Source organism: Prionailurus bengalensis, chromosome B3 (genome assembly GCF_016509475.1).
Source record: "Prionailurus bengalensis isolate Pbe53 chromosome B3, Fcat_Pben_1.1_paternal_pri, whole genome shotgun sequence".
Taxonomy (NCBI): Eukaryota; Metazoa; Chordata; class Mammalia; order Carnivora; family Felidae; genus Prionailurus; species Prionailurus bengalensis.
In genome coordinates, this window is record NC_057355.1 from 86,008,851 (window position 1) to 86,032,390 (window position 23,540).

Here is a 23,540-nt window from a genome sequence, read left to right on the forward strand (position 1 = left end):
TGGAGGCTTGAACTCAAGTAGAAAGGATGCTGGCACCCGACAACACTTACTAAAGTGGAGAGAGGAGGCCTGAAGGGGACAATGGTAAAAGGAAATCCTTCTAGTGGACAGATCCTAGGACTGTTAGGCATGATTTGGGAACTTATTCTGTCAAGAGGGTCAAGAAACAGACTCAAGACATTTATTTCGGGGCAGACTAGTGACCAGTATGTGATCCTGTTTTCTAGGTTTCTTCTCTACCTCTAAGTCAACCTCATTTTTACTTTTATTGGCTTTTTTCCTGTTGTTATTGGCACGATGGTAGTAAATGTGCCAGTAAACCCAGAGGAGGTCATTCTGGCAGGATCATTACAATGATCAGACTGTAATGGAGACTGAGGAGCAGTCATCTGCAGCTGTGCCTGTAATACTGGATTACGCTGGGCAAGACGATCTTGAAGGATGAGTTGCTCCACAGAGAAGAAATATAGTGGTTAAAATGTTAGTAGAATCGACCTAGTCCACAGCTACTTCTTGGGAATGATTTCAAAGCCCCTATTTTTTTACCTCGTGCCCCCATTCTCAAAGTTTCCACAAATGGTTGTGCAAGGTTGTGTGCATACTGTATATTTCTGTGAGGTCCTGCCCCATCATCCTGGCCACAACTGATAGAGACCCCTGATCACACTGAGTGAGATCTAAGAGGAGTTGTGAGGTTCTGCAGAGTTGGGTTCGAGTTTGCACCATGTCAACTCAAAGGCATGAATGCCAAGGCTATGGAGACAGGGCTAACATGTCACCCTGTATGGAGTAATGAAGTTACTATCAAGTAGTAATGAAGAGGCCTTCAGAGAAATCAGTTCACAGAGAATAAGGCAGTCACATAGATGATTAGGGGTAAGAGAAAAAGAACGAAGAAGAGAGACAGAGGGAAAGAGAGGAAGAGGGACAGCAGAAAAGAAGGAAGGTAGGGCACAGAGAACTAGACATAGAAACAGTCAGAGGCAGCTAGAGACAGAGAGAGATGAACTGTTGGTGACCTCCTAGGTACCACAATGTCCAGCTATACTTCTTATAATTAAATTCCAGATTTTTTGATTCAACAATTTCCTATTTACAAGCTATTTTAGGTAGATTTGATTCTTGCAACCAAAACAATTCTTGACCTAAACATCTGCTCCTTGACTGTAGCTGCATCTTTTCAATGATTAATTTGCAACTATAGAAATACATATGCTGCCTAACATAACTGGGACACTGTAAAAAAGTGAGGCTGTCAAGAGAGAGGGAATATTTGTAACATCTAAATACTTTCAAAGACAGACTTGGTTTTATACTGGAATAATACCTAACATTTACTGAGCACTGCCCTTGGGCCCGTTTCAAAAGCTGTATATGCATGATCTCACCTATTCATGACAACCGTAGGTTTTATTATTATCAATGCCATTTTATAGATAAAGAAATTAAGATACAAAGAGAGATTAATTTGCTAAAGGTCACACAGTAAGGGGATAAAGGTAGAGTCTACTGTTTATTTACATTAAAGTTGGCATTTGGGAAAAAAAGTATGCATTCATTTAAAATTCATTTCAGTTGGTAAATTCTTCTTGCCTGTTACGTACAAAGTACTGATTTAAACAAAAAAACTGGTTAACACTGATGTTACAAATATAAAGTCCTTTTAAATATCACTATTCAAAATAAATCGTCCTTTCTGTGGCATGTACACACACACAAAAAGATGTGCTTTGAAATTAAGTTTTTCGGTTTCCAAAATACCTCCTTTAGAACAGAAGGGGACACGTTCCAACAATGCTGTTTTCCACACCTTATAACCATTTCAAACTTCACTGGAATATCTGCAGATGACCTGCTGCAGGCCAGACTCTCATGAAAAGAACCTTGATTTCAGAGAAGGAAAGTTACATTGATAAACACATATCCACTTAATTAACTGCACTGTAAGTTACATGTATATAAAAAAAGTAAAATGACAAGAATGAGAGGAGTTTTTCATGGAAGGTGGTGGGTAGCCATGGAGTCTGCTTCTCTTGATTTTCTGAGCAGGGCTTGTCTGAGGGCACTAATTTTTTCATCAAGTTCAGCCAGTGAATAATTCTGCTGTAAACAAGAATAGAAATTGCTGAATAAGACTCTGAAGTATCTTAATGCAGATAAAGGGCTAAATGAACTAGAAATACTGACAATACAGTAAATGTCTTTTTTTTCCTTCATAAGAGTAATTTTTAAATGTTTTTATTATTATTATTATTATTTTGAGAGAGAGAGAAAGAGAGCACAGACACAGGAGTGAGGGCAGAGACAGGAGGAGCAAGCTCTGTGCTATCAGAGCAAAGCCTGACAAGGGCCTCGAATTCTTGAACCGTGAGATCATGACCTCACTCAAAACCAAGAGTCGGATGCTTAACCGACTGCACGACCCAGGTGCCCCCATAAGAATAATTCTTAAATTGAACTATTTACGTTGGCTATATCAGATAGGCAGAAAATAACAAGGCTTAAAATATTTCATACTTTTTTTCTCTTTCCTAATGAGGAAGCTCTCCTGGATACTTCTAAAGGATTGTAAAAACTTTAACTGACTACTCTCACTTTGAAAGGATTGTAAAAACTTTTCCTTTAATTGACTATTCTCACAGTAAAAAAATTAAACTTTAGGATTAGCTTAACTGCTAGAAATTCTCTTTTGATGGATCAACTGCAAGCAACTACCTCTCCTGGAAAACACGGATGCTCTCAGAAATTTATTCAAAATTTTACAAAAAAAAAAAAAAAAAGTAGAAAACTATTCTTCAAAAATAAACCAAAAATTTTTTTTAAGTTTTCTCCAACTTTAAATTTACATTACTACCATTAACAGCTATGAGAACCTCACTAATTAAGATTCAACTAATTAATACAGTAGGACTGTGGACAGTGGTAGGCTGAAGTCAACCTCTGCCAAACATCCTTTTTGGATTTAAATGCTGCTAATTAGTAGGGTCAGCAAAAGGGGGAGGGGCGGGTGGGGTGCCTGGCTGTCTCAGTCTATAGAGCATAGAGCTCTTAATCTTGGGGTTCCTGAGATGGGGGGGATTTAAATTACCTAGCATTTATTATTTGTCTGCATTTGGTAATTGATACATTCTGCCACAATTAACAGCTAGATACTTTCACATTTATATGACTCATATGAATCATTCCTTACCCTTGAAATAAAATTATTTAATTCAAGTTCATTAATTTATGCTGCCCCCTTTTTTTTTTCAATCTTGAATCCCAGGGTATGATCTAAAAACAACCAGTGTAGAAACTTTTATTGATGAGAGGCATAAAATTTATCCAACTATTTCAGAAGCCACAATGAGAATTCAGTAACTTACTTGAGGTGGTTGTACTTTTCTTCTTTTTCCGGAAAAGCTCTAGATAAAAAGAAAGTAAGTAATCAATGCTTAGAAAATATAAACAATTTTCCTTTATAGAATACTGAACACAACACAGAGAACCCTGGCAGAAACAAAGCCCACAGAACTCATCAAGCACTATCTGCCACTGATATCTGCGTCCTTGTATCTTGGAAGATACTCTCTAAAAGATGATCTTAAAAGTATATAGTAATAGGATGCCTGGGTGGCTCAGTCGGTTAAGCATCTGACTCTTGATTTCTGCTCAGGTCATGATCTCAATGCTCAGGAGATCAAGCCCCGAGTTGGGCTCTGTGCTGAGAGCAAGGAGCCTGCCTGGGATTCTCTCTCTCCCTCTCTCTTTCTACTCCTCCTCTGCTAGCACTCTCTGTTCTCAAAATAAGTAAATAAACTTAAAAAAAAAAAACAACTATATAGTAGTAACATCAAAGCAACATGCTCCTCCCTGGCTACACACACATTCCCATTAATTCCCAGCTTCTAATGAGGGGGAATAATTATGGAAGGAGATGCTGTGGGGACTTTCTCTACTTAGTTTCCTTTCTTATAGCCTTTCAGGATACTGAACAAGTGAAGCAATAGAGGAAAACAGAATTTGGAGTACCAGGTGAAAACACACACATGCACACACATCCTTGGTTGAGTCTGATGATCACTGTGGTTGTCTGTACAAGCAGCTACCCACTGCTCCTCTATAGGACTCGGGAATGCTGATCGTATCCCACTGGTCTTGTCAGCGACTAGAATGGACATGGGCCCAGTTGTGGCCAATGAGTAAGAAGAGGTTTGCTGGAGACTCAGGAGAGAGCTTCTGGAAAAAGCTTTCTCACTTCTAAGAGAAAGCCTTCAAAAGAGGCAGTTCCTCTGGACACTGCTATGTCTGAATAGGACACCTGAAAGTAGCTGTCTTGCAATCTGCCACTGGGGGAAAAGCCAATACCAAGCAGAGCTGAGGGGGAAAGAGCCCAATTCTTTGACAACCATGATTTAGCCCAAGAACCAATTAACCCTGAAGAGTGTACTACCATTGAACTTCCTACTTTGTAAGATAATTTCCATGCTGTTCAAGCCAATTTAAGTTTAAATCTCTATTACTTAAGCTGACAACATTCTCACTGACATGTGCTGAGCCTTTTAAACCTTGGCCAAATGAATTTCTAGATTTTCTTAGTTTCACAGAACCATAAGCTTCTGAATGGCAAATTAGTATATCAGTATATTTGACAAAGAAATTGTCAATGTAGGTGGCAAAAATTTCTCATGAATATTTCTGACCACTAAGATTTAGAATAAAAGGTAAAAACTTTCATTTTCCTTTGTGTCAAAAGCTGTTTCAAAGAATACTGAGGTATGCTTCTTTATCAGTAGTTACAGTAAGTGGGAAATCATGAAGTGTTGTAATTGTTTTTTTTTTAATGTTTATTTATTTTTTAGTGAGATACAGAGTATGAACAGGAGAGGGGCATAGAGAGAAGGAGACACAGAATCTGAAGCTGTCAGCACAGAGCCCAACTTGGGGTTCAAACCCATGAACTGTGAGATCAAGACCTGAGCTAAAGTCGGACACTTAACCAACTAAACTATCCAAGTGCCCCGAAGTACTATAATTATTAAATATGGGGGAAAGGTGTTTATATAAACAGGTTCCTTCCTTTGCCAAACTAAGCTGGATACCTGTAATGGGGCCCATAGGCAGGTAAGGGCTTAAGGTTTAATTTTGGTCAGATGACTCCTCAGTCTTCTACCTTCCCAAGGGGTGCCTTTTCACATGCCTGATTAAAATATACTTCCCCTTGTCTTCCTAACAGTTTAGTCTATTAAAATATTGACAGTTTCCATGTCATTGAGCAATCAGATTATTATTATATCACAAAACCAAAGTGAGAAGTATCAGAATGAGAATAAGGACATCAGATTCAGTAACTTAAAAACAGTAAAATGTGGTTTTGGGGGGCTTAGTTTAGGTGTAGGGTCTTAAGTATTTCTTCCATTGTGGTCCCATCCCACTACCGTGATTCAGATTTCTTTTTGGTGTGGACAATGATCTATTTTCTAAACTATCTTTCTGGACTCTAATCTCTAACTCAAACTTCATAATGCCACCAGATAGGAACAAGTTTCTCTTTCTCAAAAACTTAATTGTGCACCAGTGACACCAGAATTGCAAACTGGTTAGTGTGACCTTCAAGGCCCTCCAAAATGTGTTTGCAGTTTTATTTTCTAGCCAGATCCAGTTACTACCTCACGCTTCAGGCCCATGACACACTTTCACACGTACATGGCCTGTGCACATGAAGTTGACTCCCTTCTTCCTATACTTACCTTCAGAACCAGGAGTTACCATTACAGACAAGGTTAAGGATCCGCCTAGTCAGTGCTTTGGAACAAAGGTAACACACCTTCAAAAGTCCAGTAATGAACTAGCACCCAAACCCTATCCATTCACACATTTATTCAATGCCTACTATGGTCTATGTGTTCAAAGATGAACAAGACACAGTTCCTGCCCTTCAGAGGTTCAAAATATAGTGTAAAAAACAGATGTGTAAACATGTAAGTGGTAAGTGCTGTAAAATGAACAATGCTATAAAAATATATTTGTGAAGCATGTTATATTTGCGGTTTCAAGGGTCAAAATTTAAAATCAGTAATAATTCTTTGGAAATACTAATAAGGATTTTATCTTTTAAATGTCTATTAAGAGATGCCCTTAAAAATTTTAAAACATTATCCCATTCAAATCATGTTGAATGTGAAGAATGAAGACCTTTAGAACTATTACTTTAAAAGGTACAACAAAACACTAATCTTTGTTGTAATTCCTGCTTTATATACATTGTTTTGGAGTTTTATGTCTGTTTCATAACTGAAGAGAACTTTACGTAACTTACTTTTGTTCCTGAACCAAATGCAATTTATATCTTTTTTCCGTTAGCTTTTCCCTTTTCATATGCTGTGCTTCAATGTTACCCATGATAACCAATCTCTGTTCAACTATGAGTCTTCCCTGTGTTTAGAATTCATCTACATGTAAATCTGGAATAAACACAGATAAATATTCTCAGAGTTCAGAATTCAGTTTCTATAAAAATTCAATCCATAAGAAATATAATGGGCTCAATTTTCCCTTACTAAGTTTATTTTATGTTTATTTATTTTTGAAGAGAATGCACATGAGAAGAGGGGCAGAAAGAGACAGGGAGACAGATTCCAAAGCAGGCTCCTCACTGTCAGTGCAGAGACCTACATGGGGCTCAGACTCACGAACTATGAAAACATGACCCAGGCAGAAGTCAGTCACTCAACTGACTAAGCCACAGGCACCCCTCCCTTACTAACTTTAGAAGCTAGAAGACTGTACAGCGTATGTACTCTTTTCTATACACTTTTGAAAGATATGTAGAAATATGTGATTTCCATACGTGTACTCCCAGCATGAGGATGGTGAGAGTGATGAGTATATGTCCTCTACAGGGTATGTGTTTTAACTCTGCCCATGTCCACAGATGTTCCTAGAGCCGGACCTACTTTAAGAGAAGAGTGTGGCTCCCAGAGATGGCACATTCATTCTGTTTAGGAGGGGTGAGTGCCTGTGCCATTGGGCCTGTGCCATGTTTATTTATAGGCCTTAAGGATAGAGTTAATCTGAATGTTTAAACCTTTTCAGTGTTTTGTCCTTCCTTGTAGCTCACTATTAATTTGGACTTGTCATTTGTAATACTAATCCAGAAGTGATCCTTCTAATCAAATATATATTGTTTAAATATCTGGAAATATATTTTTAGAGTAATAGTTTTATCACAAGTATGGCAACCTAACACATACAGGCCAATCCTGTTTGCATGTATAATGCTTCCTGCTCCTAAAGTTGTCACCAAGTTTCAGACTTCAGGCCTCTGACAATCCCAGTGTTCTTTTACCCATTCTGTGTTTTAATTATCACCTCTACAGACTTTCCCAATTATTTGAAGTATAAGTCCTACTCTTGAAAAGTTTACCTGATGTTTCTATCTGCATATCCTGATATGACTTTAAATTCACATTTCCTCCCAAAATAACTCCCCCTCCAGATTTTCTTATTTCTGTCAATGATAGTATCATTTTTCCAACCAGAAAACTGACTCACCCTTGCTCTATGCCTCTTGCATTAATCTTTTCTATTCACACTCTCTTGTCCTTAGTTCAGAATCTCACTTCATATCTAAGCTAGTATAATAATGTCTCCTTATTCTTGGTCTCTCCCTTTTCATTTATCTCACAGAGTATTAGATAAATCTTCTGAGTAACTTGCACAAGTCTCTTCCCTGCTCAAATGCTTTCAATAGCATTTAAACTTTAAATGCTTTAAACTTCTGGGTATGGTATTTAAGGTCCTCTACAATCTGACTAGTCTACCTCTTTAACCAAAACAGTCTAAACATTCTATCTTGTGTATAAGACATCCCCAAAACAAGATTATGATTTGAAGGGCTTGTTCTTTTGTTAATCAAGTTCAGTAACAGGTAGATGTTAAGCTTTATAAATCAAAAACAAAGAGAATAATGATGGAGCAAGGTCTCTCTGGAGGCATCCAATACTACGATATTCTCTGTTAAGATCAGTTCTGTTGTTAACAAGAGCTATATTAACAAAGTATGAAATTGAACTAGAAAAATAATCTGCCTAGGAATTACTTAATGAAGGCAACTTGAATGGAGAAAAAAAAACTTATGGCAGACTGTTTTAGGAAAAAGCATAAAATCTTTATCAAGTTTTCTAGGAAGATACATTCAAAGAACAACCCTAAAAGTGGAAAAACCTTTGCAATTATGTAATATAACCAAGAAATTTTCTAAATTAGACAACTGAAGGTTAAAGGAATTGTATGACTTATCCACATTTTACATATGACACAGTGTATTCATAGCTGGTTTCTGAAACTAAGTAAATGCACAGTTACTGAGGTTTTTACCACATGCTAGACAGTGTGCTAAGTGCTTGACTGGTATTACCTCATTTAATCCTTGCTTCAGCCTTTAGAACTTCAATAAACCTTATTTTACATTTGAGGGAAATAAATCACTAAAACTCTTTCTCTAAATTCTTGATCTTTAAGCTTCATTGCTCACTTTTGTTATATAAACCTGCCTTCTTCATCTGGAAATACTTCTTTTCTTTACCTTACTCGAATACCTAATTCACCACTTTGGAAAAATTGCTGGTTTACCTAAAATAATTTTAAATATATTTTCACCAGTGACTTATAAATGATTCATGCTAATATGAGTTATTTTACATAGTTTTTCTGACCCAGGAGTTTTAGTAAAATTTTCACTAAAAATTTAGTAAATTAAAACATTTTGTTCACTTTTAGGTGAAAAGTTCTAATATGACACTGCTTTAAAAAAGAAAAAAACAAAAAAACAAAAACAAAATAAAACCTCAGAAAAGGCAGGTGTATGTATAATCACCCCAGAAGACTGAGTAAAATAACACAGTGAACTCAGGGTCACTTGTCTGAAACCTGCTGATGTGACAAAAAGAGACTTATCAGTACAACACCGTTTCTTAAAGTCCTTGGAAAAAAGGGTAAAAATGAATGAATGAATAAATAAGTGCCAGAGTTGAGGAATTAGACAAGCATTGACTAGTCTTTCAAAAAGTTTGGTGGTTAAGCTAAAGAAAAAGGGTGGCAGATTGAGGTGTTTGTTTGTTTAGTATGGAGGAGAAATGTAAACATGTATGAGCTGAGGGAAGGAGTCTGGACAGTGAGGGATTAAACAGACAGAAAGGATAACTGACAGAGCAGGGTCCCAGAGGAAGCCTTTGTTCTATAAGATAGCATTTTCGTAAGTGACAGGATTGACAACTACCTAGGCTGATATATTATGCCATGAAAATGGCTGAAGTTTGAGAATTTGGGTAATGTTTAATAAAACTACCCCTTTAAAAAAATTATGAGTCTAAATACAAAATTCAAAATCATAATTTTTTAAAAAGTAGGTAATTCCCTACATATGACTATGTTTATCTTTGAATTATTATTATTATTTTTTTTACGTTTATTTATTTTTTGAGAGACATAGAGAGACAGAGCACAGGTTGGGGAGGGGCAGAGAGAGAAGGAGACACAGAATCTGAAGCAGGCTCCGGGCTCCGAGCTGTCAGCACAGAGCCCGATGTGGGGCTCAAAGTCACAAACTGTGAGATCGTGACCTGAGCCGAAGTCGGACACTTAACTGACTGAGACACCCAGGCACCTCTATCTTTGAATTACTAAAACAGTGTCTCACATGGGGCACCTGGGTGGCCCAGCTGGTTAAGTGTCAGACTTTGGCTCAGGTCATGATCACGGTTCATGAGCTCGAGCTCTGCGTCGGGCTCTGTGCTGACAATGTGGAGCCTGCTTTGGATTTGGTGTCACCCCTGCTCTCTGCCCCTCCCCTCTCACGCGCTCGCATGTGCTCTCTCTCTTTCTCTCTCTCAACATTAAAAAAAAAAAACAACCCACCAGTGTTTCACATATAGCAGATAAATGAGTGAATTGTTTGTTATATGATGAAGCATCATAAAATAAAATATTTATTTTTTTAAAGACACTTATACTTACTACAGAATGAAAATATTCAGGAGAGATGCCTTCCAATTCAAGGATTTTATCCTCAAGTTTTTTAATTCTCTGATAAATGTCTCTTGGCACTGGACCACCTAAATACATTTAAAAAAATTCTGAGATTCTATTGAATAATTCTTACAATATTTATTCTTAAAATACTATGCAGAGAAACTTGTGCAGAGGAATGGGAAATATTTAAGCCTCAGAAGATAATGAACAAGAGTAAAATAAAATGAAATCCTTAGCTCATATTTTTATGTTATACACTGTGGGATATATTATATTATACCTCTCCCCAAGCCCCATTTATGCTTCCTGTATTTCTAGAAGATTTGTTATATGTCAAATTTATTACATGCTACTGAATAGTTCCTGTATCAGACAATCTGTACTTCTGACAGATTTTGATAGTTACTTGTGAGGAGAAAAATGCATGGGGACCACAGACAGTTCAATTTGGTGATTGCAATGTCTTTATCACTTTCAAGTTATATTTCTCCCTACATGCCACATTTTCCCCTTTAACCTAAAAGAATGTTTAGGAGCTTCATCATAATTCCTAACAAACTTTCTGTGGAGGGGGAAGATAAGTTAAAGTTACTCAAATTTCAATGTTATGATTATATCCCAAATCCTTTTATTTCTCAGTACATCAATGTGACCATTTTGTCTACACCCCCACCATCTCTGTCTGGATTACCACAACCTCCAAACTGGACTTCTTGTTTCTGCCTTGCTCCCAGTCTGTTCTCAACACAGCAATGATCTTTTTAAAACGTAAGTCAGATAGTGTCATTTCTCTGCTCAAAACCTTCCAATACCTTTGCATCTCACTCAGACTAAAAACCAGAGCCTCTACAGTAGTATATAAGGTCCTAAACAATTTGGACATTCTCCCCACACCTTTATCATTCTAGCCATTTGGTTCCTTTTTTTCTGTTATTTGAGTAGGCCAAATACTCTCACAGCTTTAGTACCTGTGGTTCCCTACACAAAGCTTTCTTTCACCAACTTTAGGTCTGGGCTCAAAAGTTACCTTATCAGGAAGGACTTCTCTGACCACCCTTTAAAAAATACCAACGCTAAACCTCCCCACAGACACACTCCCTATTCTTTCCCTTATTTTATTCCAAACCATTACTACCACCTCCATATATTACTACTACAGTCCATATATTTTGTTTTATTGCCTGTTTCTCCACTTTTATGTGAGCTCCAGGAGGGCAAAATTTTGTTGTGTTCATTGGTATGGCTGTGCAGCTTGTGCACTGCACAAACCTAGGAATCATCAGTTCACAAACAGGTGCTCAGTATTTACAGACTGAACGAATATATAATTAGATAATCATTATGCAATTAAAGCATACAGGCAAATTTTCTATCAAAAGTATCAACTTTTGTTGAAGTATGAAAACTCTAGAAATGGATTTCTTTTTTCAGAATTTGGTTGTTCTTGCTCTTGAGTACAGCAAAATGAATAACTTAATCAACTGACTTTGCTCTTGCTGCCCCCTTTACCTAGAATGTCCTCTGCCTCACCTCTGTATCTTTCAAGAGTCAGTTCAAACTTCACTGAATCAGTGAAGCACTGCCTGAATCTCTTCATATGGAGGCTCCTTGTGCCCCACCATGTCCTTCCTTCATAGCCCCTGTAACATTCCACTTCAGCATTATTCTTTCTCCCAGACTGTGAAGTTCTTGAAGCTAAGGACCGCAGCTATATCATTTCAGTCCCCCTTGTGTCTAAAATAGTACTTGGCACATAGTAGGCACTCAACAGATACTTTTCATAATTAACTACTTGATACTATTAGACTTAATAAGCCAATCAATCCTTTTATCTAGTTGTTTTTTTAAATGAATTTACTTCTGGGGGAGGGGTTAACATTTAATGCTAATCTCTTATTACCGTCAAAGATTTACTCCTTCTCATCTTCTATCTTCTATTTCTATCTGGCAAATACTCCAGCTAGACTGGACTCAGAAATTCCCTAACCATATTTTTGTGCCTCAGTACTTTTTGCACACGGTGTTCCCTCTTTTTGGAATAATTTGCTCCTGCCTGCTGACAAATTCCTACTAATCCTTCAAGGATGCAAATAACACTTCACCAGGGATACCATCTCTTGATTTCTCCTGAGAGTTCTGAACACTAACTTTGTGCCCACTGTACTTTGCATACATCTGAAGAGGGAAATGAGCAATCGTTCATTTAAAAACCTCTTGAATACCCGTTTTTTGCCAGACACTGCGCTAAGCACAAAGTAATGAACATGGCAGACAGTTTGCTCTCACAGACCTTACTATCTAGCAAGGGACATAGATATTAAACAAACACAACTGTGCTAACTGCTGTAAAGGAGGGCAGGGAGTACCACGTGCTACTGAGACTACATGAAAGGGCAATCCATAACAGTCTGGGATCAGGAGGGGAAAGCATGGGCATAAGAAAAAGCCTTGGTAAAGGCCCTAAGGACAGCAAAATAAGTAGGAGCTGGGAAGCCCAGAGGGGGCTGGAACTGTAGGAGTACATTGTGCTATTTAAAATTATAATCCCCTCCCATCCTAAGCTCCTTTCTCTTCTCTTGGTCAACCTGCTTTTCTCTGTAGCTCTTCTTGTGTAGCATATAATTTATTACTAGAATTTTTGTTTACATGTATTCTCAGTGCCTAGAACAGTACCTGGCTTACAGTAGGAACTTAATACCTATTTGTGGAATGAATATATAAGTACTAAGTTTGGTATTCATGTAAGGCCAACAGGAAACCATTAAAGAATTTTTAACTGGGGAGCAGCAAGATCAGATTTGAGCTTCAGAAAAAGCAGTTTGGCCATTGGTCCAGATTTGGTCTTGAGGAAGAAGAGAAAGAAGACTAGTGGCAAAGCAACCAGCAAATATCCTTCCATCAGTCTCAGGCAGAGAACAGTGACTTCAACTAGAGAAGCAGCTGTGGAAGTAGACAGAAGTGGGTAGGTTTGAGAGATATTTAGAAGACAGAATCAACAGTTATCTGGTGACTAAATGAGAAGGGAGACTGGCTTTACAGCCAATTAACACTGAGGTTTGATTTCGAGTTGTCATTACCACCTTGGGCCTGTTGCTTGAGCTCTCTGAACTCAGTTTCTTCATCTGACAATAACAGCACCAACACCTCACAAAGGTACTGTTAAATATTAGGTGAGTTGACATGTATAATACTTTGAGTGACTGGCACTTAGTATTATTCAATAAATGTTAGTTCATTTCCCCTATGGTATTTACTTAGTTATATGCTTCTCCTCACTGAAAGATCTTTGGGGACTAGGATCACATTTATCAATACTTGGTACCTAGCACAGTGGGTGATAGTCGTGGTTAAGTTATGACACTAGTGGCAGGAAAAAGACTACATTAATTTTCAGCCATGACTTTAATAAACTGAGAGTGTCAGGATCTATTTGGAATCTGTTCCCTTTCTACTAACAGTCTCAAATTGGTGAGAAGTGCAAGAGGAGGGAGAACCTGAACACATGAACTGTAGATTCCTTGAGAGTAGAGACTATGCTTTGTTCATTTTCATACCAACCAGAAGCATGTTTTGTACGTGGCAAGTGCTCAATGAAAATTCTGTGACTCAATAAATTGTGTAGTTTAACTACTTGCAAAGGTACCTTGTTAGGGCACTGCCCAGCACTCTGCTTACCCGTCTGCAATCGCAAGTGAGCCTCAATATTTTGTAGTCGTTCTTCTACAGCCTGATTACCACAATCTCGGAGCATGCTGTTAGGTTTATGACCTGACCCTTGAATTCCTTCAGGTCTAGTCTGTGGTCCATATGTATTCACAACTCTAGAAACTAAATTAAGAAACTTTGAAATGTAAATTTAATACGCTCCAAAGTCAGAAATTCTATCTCCCTAACAGTACTTTATAAAGACCATCTAACCAACCCAAGTATGAAGGCAAGACTTTTTTTGTGTTTTAAAATAAACAAAATTTAGATAGGAAGGTGATTTCTATTCCATTTTGTTTATAATTGAGAATAAACTTCTGTCAGTGATGAAGATATGTAGTGGATACTTACCTTTTACATGACTTTTAAATCCCGGGTAAGGAGTAAAAATGGCATCAGTTCTTGCACAACTGTTTTCTAAGGAGAATTTAGATGAGTATAAGTTTAAATATATTCCTTGCTAAGTGAAATAAGCCATACAGAGAAAGACAGATACCATATGTTTTCACTCTTATGTGGATACTGAGAAACTTAACAGAAACCCATGGGGGAGGGGAAGGAAAAAAAAAGAGGTTAGAGTGGGAGAGAGCCAAAGCATAAGAGACTCTTAAAAACTGAGAACAAACTGAGGGTTGATGGGGGGTGGGAGGGAGGAGAGGGTGGGTGATGGGTATTGAGGAGGGCACCTTTTGGGATGAGCACTGGGTGTTGTATGGAAACCAAGTTGACAATAAATTTCATATATTGAAAAAAAAAGTTTAAATATATTCTTAACTTCAACTATATGAGATTTTGATAAACTTCCAATAATTCATATTAACATGCTACTAATAAAAGAATTATCATTTCAAATAACAGTAATTAAATTACCATCTTATTCAGGATAAAATTTAGTGACCTTTACCCTCTAAAATTTATAAGCTTTAATCGTACCTAATTTTTACATTTACAGAAAGAAAAGTCCTCAGCATTCAGTGGCATAATATAATTTTTTAACAAATACCAATATCCACCCAAACCATCTGGACCTTTGGAGAAAATACTTTATATATTATAGAAAGCATTTTAATTTTAAGCCAAAGAGACTTTACTCCCTTTATTTCATCACAGAAATAAATAGAACTCATTATTTTTACCGAAATGCCTTTTAAAAAAATACAGCATTTTGATATTACTTATTGGTCAAATTAGCAATCATCTAATAAAAAGGATTAATTATACATTTAACACATTTTAATTTCAGAATCCCAAAAGCTATCTATCTCTTTCCAGACTGTTCCTGTCTAAAGGTACAATTTTAGGAAAAATAAGTTGTAAAAATTTGTTCCAATTTTTTCTAAGCTGAAAGGCATAGCTTTTTTTTTTTTTTTTTTTTTCTCAAATTAGGTATCAAAAATTAATTACAAACCCAGGGGAAAACTGGAATAATGTTAACCTAACATGAATAAATTTGAAACATAAATGTGTCAAATATTATGAAATTACAGTTAAAATGACATTAAGCCATGCACTGCAGTAAATTTCCTGAAAATTTCCCCTTATTTTATAATAAAAAATAGATGGTAAAAGAGATACTGAGGGAAAATTCTTTTTTCCCTATGGAAACTGATTTTCAAAAATAAATATTTTTTGTTTCAGTCAGATTGACAGGTATCAAAGGAATACACGAACACATTATAATACATTCATATTTTTTCAGTCTGAGTTTCAACAGTTCTGCTGACAAATTAAATTATGTGAATATTCTAAATTTATCTTTTATATAGATAGTAAACAGAATCATTTTTTTTCTTTTCTTTCTTTTTTTTTTTTTTTTTTTTTTGAGATACCTCAATATACGTTCAAAGGGCCATCACTTCTCCATTCTTTTTCTAACATTTCATAGGGCTAAGGGTTAAAAAAAGAAGCTATCATCCATTCCAGAGTTATATTCCATGTATATAGATTAACTGACCCATCAGTGAGAAATTCAGCATGGTGTGAAGATAGTGAATGTATGAGTGCTAGCCACTCTCCACAGCAATTCTTGCTAGCACTGTTTTGAGCCAGCAAGGGATTGAATGGGCCAAGGAATCCTGCTGAGCATTTCAATTCTTGTCAATTTCTATCCCCTGGTGGTTTATAATAATAGAGTTAGCAGGGAGAACAGAGGAATAACATTAGTGACACATGTGCTTGTTCCCTCAACAAACCCTTTCTCATGGGTTGCTTGCAGTTGGATGGATTGCAATACCTGAGATTTTGCCACTATTGCACCTGTTCTGAAAAGCTAACAGGAAAATTTACTAAGTCTAGAGATATGCATGTATAATGTTAATAGCAGAAAAGGCTGAATTCAGGACCCACTTGAGCCTGTATTATTTCATTATTAAGAGAATCAGTATACCAATGTAAGTGTCAATTCTAGGTTCATCTCACAATTCTGTATTCATAATAATTAGCTAAGAGATGGTAGAGGCAACAAGAAAAATGTTCATTCCAATTAGGAACTCTTCTCCATAATTTTTTATAAGAACTATTTGTTCTGATTATTACTATGATGCCTGAGTAAGATCTATGCCAGTGCTTTGCAATATTTTGTATACTGCAGCATACCTGCAGATTTGTAAATATATTATAGCACCAAGTGGAAAGGAAAAGGAGAATCTGATAAAAAGAACAGCAAATGCATGCACTGTGAGAGAAAGGAAGAAAGCATAAGACACCACAGTCTTCATGACAATTTTTTTTATCGTGACAGAAAACATTTCAAACAGCTCATGAGTAGTGAGAAAACTGCTCCCTCTTGAGGAGTATTAACTTTACTAAGTTCACTTTATGTATTAACATCATAATTTCAAAAGTACATTTACAGGCTTGAAATTTATATAGCTTAGTTCCTTCTTGGGAGACTAAGCAACACTGCCACCCACACTTCATCTTCATTTCTAAAGGAAATTTAAAAGAATCTTCACCTGTGGTAGCCCTTGTGTGTAGCATTTGATCTTTGCATAACTAAAATGAAACCTGTTTTTGCAATGTAGTGTATTATTAAACAGAAAGAAATTCTGCTGCCTTAGCTTCTAAATAAACCTGTGAAATAAACTGGTTTAATGTTATTCATTTTTAAAAACAAATGAAAAATCAGAGCAACTGTAAAAACTGTGCTTAAAATCCTATGAAAATTAACTTCTTCGAGGTAGTTACCTTGATTACAATCAATAACATTGCAAAATTCCCTCACGTTGTTTTCATTGATTTCAGCTTGCTTTCTTTCAATAAATGCAGATATTCGTCTGTCAATCTACAAACAATAAGTACGCATGTTTTAACAATTCAAGCATAAGATTTTAAAAAATAATACCCCCCCCCCCCAAAAAAAACAAAACTTCTTACTTCTGCTTTTCCAGCCTTTATTTGAACTACTTCTGGATCAACATGGATCTGTGTCTTTTTCACATCTCCTAAATCACAATCTTTGTGCTTTTCTTCCTCTTGTAGGTCACTAATGGGAAATTTGGCATTTACCTCATTCTTATTCCCCATTTCTGTTTTTTCTGTCCCTCCAACAACAGTTGTATTCTCCTCTTTAATCAGAGGCTGAAGTTTTGCTAAAAAAGGCTGAGAAAAACACAATTCCATCTGCAGAGGTTCAAACTAATCAAAATCAATTACACATTTAATATATTTATATAAATTTCTGCTAAGTAAATGCAATATTTAATATCAAACAAAATATAAAAAGTTGGCATATCAGGATACATAGATCTGATCACATGTGTTTGCTGTTCTCTGCTATTGTGACCATTATCATTTGCTATAAATCTGTTTGAAAGAAAGAAAGAAAGAAAGAAAGAAAAGAAAGAAAGAAAGAAAGAAAGAAAGAAAGAAAACCTGAGGAAATTTAAAATTTTCTTTGAGGGAATCATTCTGTCACTCATCTTTTATTTTGTGCCAAATCAAAGCCTCAGCCTCTGGCACCAATGCCACTTAATTAACATGTCATTCAAATGCCTCCTCAGAACACTAAGGCTTAGTATTTTTCCTCCTTAACATGAGAGCCAGTGCTCTCACTCAGCAAAGCCCTGCATTATCACTGTATCACTGGAGATTCTCCACTTGAAACTGCAGTTGGCCAAAGTGAATGAGACAGCATAGATATGAAATATATAGGTGTTATGCTGAGTGAATACTCAGGCTTTTCCTGACATGGCAAGGTACCTTCTTGGGTCACGAAATTAAATTTTTAAAAAGAAAATAAAAACTCCCAAGTTCCATAGCTGAAAAGAGATATATGCCTATCATTCACTATACTGGAGGGAATTAAAAAAACAACAAAACAAAAAAACCCTATTGTATAATGTAAATTATACCACTAATTCCACCCTCCACCCCCCCCAACAATCAGGCCTCAATTGAGTTCTATAACTCATTATTTCTGTCCTTTAATCTTAGGGTTAACTATTTCAATATGAAACAGAGTTAAAATTTCCCATAGTCACTGAACAGAGGGTTGAGAATTAATGTTTACTCCATTAATCAAAACACACCAGTACTGGTCAATGTTCCAGTTATTTTTTCATACCTATAATTTTGCTTCTGTTGTTTACTATATACCAACTATTCTTCTGAAACCTTATAACATCCTAATAGCAATAAAATGACCAATCCAAACAGTTCTTCCACTTACCTTTTGACACTTCATATTATATACTTTGATTAGAGATAAACTGCAAACTTAACATCAGTTATAACTGCAGAGATGTTCAGCTGGAAACTAGCAAATAACTAGTTCAGTTATTAAACTGAAATATTATAAAATATAGCAATACTATTATAAATAATTCAATGTTGACTTCTAATATAAGGGACGAATTATTTCAAACTGTTAAGAAAAAGAAAAGATAAAATAGTGACTGGCTACTTACTAAGATGAGACATTAATGTCACAGAAATTACTTTCTTTTTAAAAAGTATGCTGAAACTGTTTAATTGCAATAGACACTCCAGGATGTGTCATGCTGGGATAATGCCACTTCTTGAACCACTGAAAGCACTCCATGAGCCTCCAAACTCACCCAAGGCATGGAATCATTATCATAGCATGACACACACCTGCCGTGTCTTATTGCTTAATTATAACCCACCATAGATGCTACTGTATTGAATTTTCGGCACAAGTCTAGAATTGAATAGAATTGCATTCATTCAGTCTTCATAGCCACATTGGCCTATTGGACTATATTCCTGAGACTGTCCAGATCACTATGGAAATGAACAGATTTAGATCTAATCTGGCTGAAGTAACCTTTTACTGATAACACTATTAATACAGTGTTAAGACGGACCTGACAAATACTCTAGCTTATAATTTAACTGCAATTAATTTCTATTCTCAATACTGAATTAACATTTTTAACAAGAAATTTACCTGTAAATATAAAACATGTTGTTCAAGTGCACTAAAGAGCAAAGTGGGCTGGAATGCCGAGAGGCTCTGGAGCTTGTTCCAATCGATTGTAATTTTCACCACATCATCTCTGAGGTTAAGCTTCAAAGGGGCAAACCAGCGACATCACAAAAATTACACGATTAAGCTGAATATATGGGATGTCACAAAAATAATATTTCTTTAGAGTAACATGCCTATTTAGCTCAAAGTTATCAGGTTTTTAATGATACATTAAAATGCTCTACCTAGTTACCATTTTAAAAGGCCAAGAAAGGTGCAATTTTTATAGAAAAAAAATCACAATGACATCTCATTCTAATTTTATTCTTGGGTCTGTGTAATGGGACCATCTCACAGGTGAAACTGTCCAGGAAAGATGGAAAGATAAGGCTTTTTTTGATACTTCATTATCTAAAACCTTTGGATGAGAGGCAAGAAAGACTTGCCCTTTTCAGTACTTCTAGCTCAGAGCATTAAACAGAAGGGGCAGGTACATTTATGCAAGTTCTGATATAAACATTTCTTTTTGTTAAATATGTACATAAAAACATAACTGGCATACATCATTACTCTGATGTTTTCTGAATCACATTTTTATCATTTTCAACTTTAACCAATTTTTAAAATAATTTAAAACTCAAGATTATTCATACATATTATAAAATCTAGGGATAAACTGCAGCATGTTTATTTGCTTCAAATAAAAAAACAATTACTTAGCTGTGGAATCTGAAGTGAAAAACAAAAACTTTTCCACAACACTGGCCAAATCTTTGGTTAAATAGTATTTTCTAGTATTGTGTGAGGGCTTATCATATAAAACTTCTTATAAGTTGGCTATGTGTGACCTGTTAGAATAAAATTATATACAGAAAACTACCAAGAACCCGAATATAAAATTAGTATCAAAATTAGTGAAAATTTTAGAAGGAAAGCTTCCATATTTAGGCTCTTAAGTAAATAAAAGTGAAACATAATAAACTTTTCTAGGGACATGTGTTTATAGCATACTATAAAGATATGCTGCATCGTAGGATTATTTTTTCAGAAACCATTTATTAAAAGTCCCATTTTGTACAAAATAAAGGCAAGTGTTACATTAGTTCAAATACAGATGTTATGAGTTGTGATTATAATAAAACAAAAAGATGAATCACTGAATAAAGAACCAGAGACCCAAAGTTACCAAAAAGGCACTATACTCAATGAATACTATATGACAAAAATTTACCACCCCCACCCTTTGCATGAGACAAGAAACATTTAAGGTCCATATTAGATACGTATAAAGAAATAGAAGTTTTGTATAGACTGCATTGGCAAAGGTCAGTTTATGTTAACTAAGGTTTTACATTAAGATTACTGCATTAATCTTAGTTTATATTATTTAATGCCTGTAAAAATTTCATCAGACAACAACTTACGTATGGAAGTAAACTATTACTGTACTTCTACAGTCCTGTAAGAGATCTATAGTTGATAATAAATTTATGTGTTATTCATAAGAGAGTTATCCCTAAACACTAGTTATAATAGAGTTTAGGTATAACACAGATAAATCCTCAACCAAAGCAAAGCATCAAATTTTCTAGAGAAAATAACTTATCGAAAATAAATGTTAATGTTGGGATCATATTCTCCTTTCAATTCAGCATGATTATGTAAGCCTTCCAAGCACAGTTAAAAATATTTGGTCTTTCAAGAAAACCACATGATACAAATTAACTTTAAAATTATCCCAATAAAAATAAATAAATAAATAAATAAAATTATCCCAATATATCCAACTATTTACTTAACAAATTCCCTATTAGTAATACGAGTTCTATGCATTTTTACCCTACAGAACTTGTTATTGTAAACCATTCACTCAAAAATGTATTAGTTCGATATTAATATGGCCTATACAAATATGCATTTTCAGTAAAAACTTAAATTAATATGAAACTCCAAGCTAACAATAAATAATGCTTCAGCTTGGTAAAATGGGCCATGGAGAGGCAAGCAAGAAGGTTAAAATCAGTAAATCTGAAATCTGGGATAGAAAATACTTTTTAACATTCAATTTTGTTTCTTACTGAGGAGAGCCAACAATATAATGATACTATGCAGAATGAAATTAGGCATATTGACATTTTTTTTGAAACTTATAATTAAAAATGCAGCCTGCAAACTTGTTGCAAAAGTAAATAGTGATTTCCTCCAGGAGCAGTTTGATAAGTATTGTGGCTTTCATGCTTATCTTTAAAGAATACATCTCAAAACATAAAGAGTAATATCAAAATGGCTAGCATTGTAAAAAATGGTTAGCATTTAATTGATGAGACAAGGATTTACTTTTTGACACTTGTATAGATGGTCCCTTCACTGTGTCATGTAAACTCGCCAAATATTTACTCTTAACATTTTTGACAAGTGACATAAGTAAACTTTAATCACATCTCTATTTGTACCTTCAGAATATCTGAATGTTTAAATTTTTTAAATGAGTTGTGAAAATTCAGTATGCAAAATATTTCAAAAGAAATGTTTAAATTATTTCTTAATGTTACTTTAAAAAATATCTCATCACTAAAAAAAAACCTTATGTAAATTATAAATGAGCAAAAACTTTTTTCATCCTGACATTTAAATATAAATAAACCTTACAATTCCAATGTCATAAAACATTCTTAAACTGTTAAACCAGTACAGGTCTTCGGTGATAAGACTAAAATATTTACGTCCCCCAGTCTTTAAAATTTTTTTAGTAAGTCCGTGGCAAACAATTGAGTTCAAAAGCTATAACTTTTATCAGATTCTATTAATAACTGTTCCATTACACCAAACTAATGTTCAACTTGGAGTAGTACTTTTTGCAAGTCGCGACATGTTAGAATTTCTTTTAAATACTGAAATAACTTTAAAAAAAAATGTATTCTCTATCTACCCACGGCTTTTAAAAATAATGTTTTACCAATCAGACAAATGATCCATTTTTATAAAGGAAGATAACATTATCTTCGACACAAAAGTCTGCTACCCGCACTAGTACCAACCCCACAACAAACATTTAGAGCTAGAAAATATTGCATCTAAAATATGAGAAAAGATTTCCTTTTTAAAAGCAAACAAACGTATTTTCAAGTGTTTCTCATTTAAAATATGCTTTGCATTTTACTTCATGAAACGAAATAGTCACTTAATTGTAATAGAGTGTAGGGAGTACTTTTAAGCCCAATTTATTATGATATATCTGCAGAGGTTATTTATTAGCCAGTTAAATTAGTTAATAATTAAATGACGATTAAACAACAGTTCCCGATGCAAACTGTTGTCAACCGTGGCTAACTCATCCAACTTTATGCAAGAAGTATTTAGATTAATTCCTTTTATTTTCCTCCTTGTATGAAAGGGTAAGAGATGCACACAACGACCAGAAGGAAAAAAAGAAAGAAAACCAAGTGACTCATTACAGCAAATCACTCAAAAAAGGCTGAGAGCTCTTTTCCAAAACTCTCAGGCCGCACTAGCCTATCAATTTCAATAATGAATGGACTGAAGGAAAGAGTCCTACGCGCCAGGCGCCTTCCCAACCTACACAGCTTTTTACACATTCATTCTCGCCAAACATGTTCTCGGAGCCGGGTTTTCCACTTACACTCTCCTCTCTCACTCTTGGGGAGAAGAGTTGCAAGGAAATCTAGTCTGCAACCCATCCTGAACTAAGTCCGTACGGCCATCCTCGCTCCGACCGTAGGTTGCTGGGCTCGGGCTCCTCCTCCGGCCTCAGTTACTCAGGCCGGATCCCGGCCTGCGTCCTCGGCCCCCCGCCTCCGCTAGAGGAAAAAAGGGGGGAGGGGCCGGATGGTTCCCATACCCCTACTCCCACAGACCACCACTCACTTGTCCCACCAGGCTATGCAGAGAGCGAAAGATTTCGCAGAGCACCTCTTGGGAGAGATTAGGGCTGCAGCTCCGTTCCAAACTCCTGTCACCACTGCTGGAGCGACTAAGCTCAGCGACAGCAGCCATGACACCTTCACAGGCTACCCCCGCCACCACCGAGTTGTGCTCACAAACCCACCCCCTCCCGCTTTCGTCTCTGGGAGATGACGTAAAAACACAGCGTCTCATTTAGACTCGGCTTTCGAGGACCCACTCTCTCGTTGTGACTGACAAGCCCGTGCACCAATCAGGTGCAGCTATAGCGTCACACCGAGGACTGGGAGCGGGGAATTGTAGACCTGAACGAGGTTGCAGAAGGTATTTGGGTTGGTGATTGGAACTGTGGTCCACTGAGTGTTAGCATCTGAAGACTGTCTTGGTTCTTAGATGTTGCTTATCAGTGATGGTAAGAGGAAACATAGTTAAATGTTAGAGTTTTAGAAGTTAAGTTTTTAAATTAAAAGTT

At 36.0% G+C, this 23,540-nt stretch overlaps 1 protein-coding gene across 9 annotated transcripts; it reads right to left on the bottom strand.

The window, feature by feature from the left end:
* Positions 1 to 1,391: 1,391 nt before the first annotated feature.
* Positions 1,392 to 23,245, bottom strand: LOC122469015 (MAP3K12 binding inhibitory protein 1). Of its 9 annotated transcripts, none has more exons than XR_006293371.1 (10): positions 23,033 to 23,205; positions 19,127 to 19,246; positions 17,092 to 17,316; positions 16,903 to 16,999; positions 14,068 to 14,133; positions 13,687 to 13,839; positions 9,997 to 10,094; positions 6,299 to 6,443; positions 3,366 to 3,404; positions 2,043 to 2,100 (listed from the first exon to the last, which is right to left on the bottom strand). XR_006293371.1 is itself a non-coding variant. In XM_043556012.1 (9 exons), the coding sequence occupies exons 1-9, from the start codon at positions 23,159 to 23,161 to the stop codon at positions 1,996 to 1,998; spliced, it is 1,035 nt and encodes a 344-aa protein (XP_043411947.1). In that variant the 5' UTR covers positions 23,162 to 23,245; the 3' UTR covers positions 1,392 to 1,995. The 9 variants fall into 9 exon arrangements, 7 of the variants coding, with proteins under 7 accessions (XP_043411947.1, XP_043411948.1, XP_043411949.1 ...); XR_006293370.1 differs by having other exon boundaries at positions 2,043 to 2,103; XM_043556012.1 differs by lacking the exon at positions 6,299 to 6,443 and having other exon boundaries at positions 1,392 to 2,103; positions 23,033 to 23,245.
* Between the last annotated feature and the right edge of the window lie 295 nt (positions 23,246 to 23,540).

Coding starts and splice junctions, on each gene's coding strand:
- LOC122469015 (XM_043556012.1), bottom strand. CDS start 23,161: ATGGCTGCTGTCGCTGAGCTTAGTCGCTCCAGCAGTGGTGACAGGAGT. Junction 17,000..17,091: donor TAAAGGCTGGAAAAGCAGAA/GTAAGAAGTTTT, acceptor TATTGTTTGTAG/ATTGACAGACGAATATCTGC. Junction 14,134..16,902: donor TGTTATTGATTGTAATCAAG/GTAACTACCTCG, acceptor AATTCTCCTTAG/AAAACAGTTGTGCAAGAACT.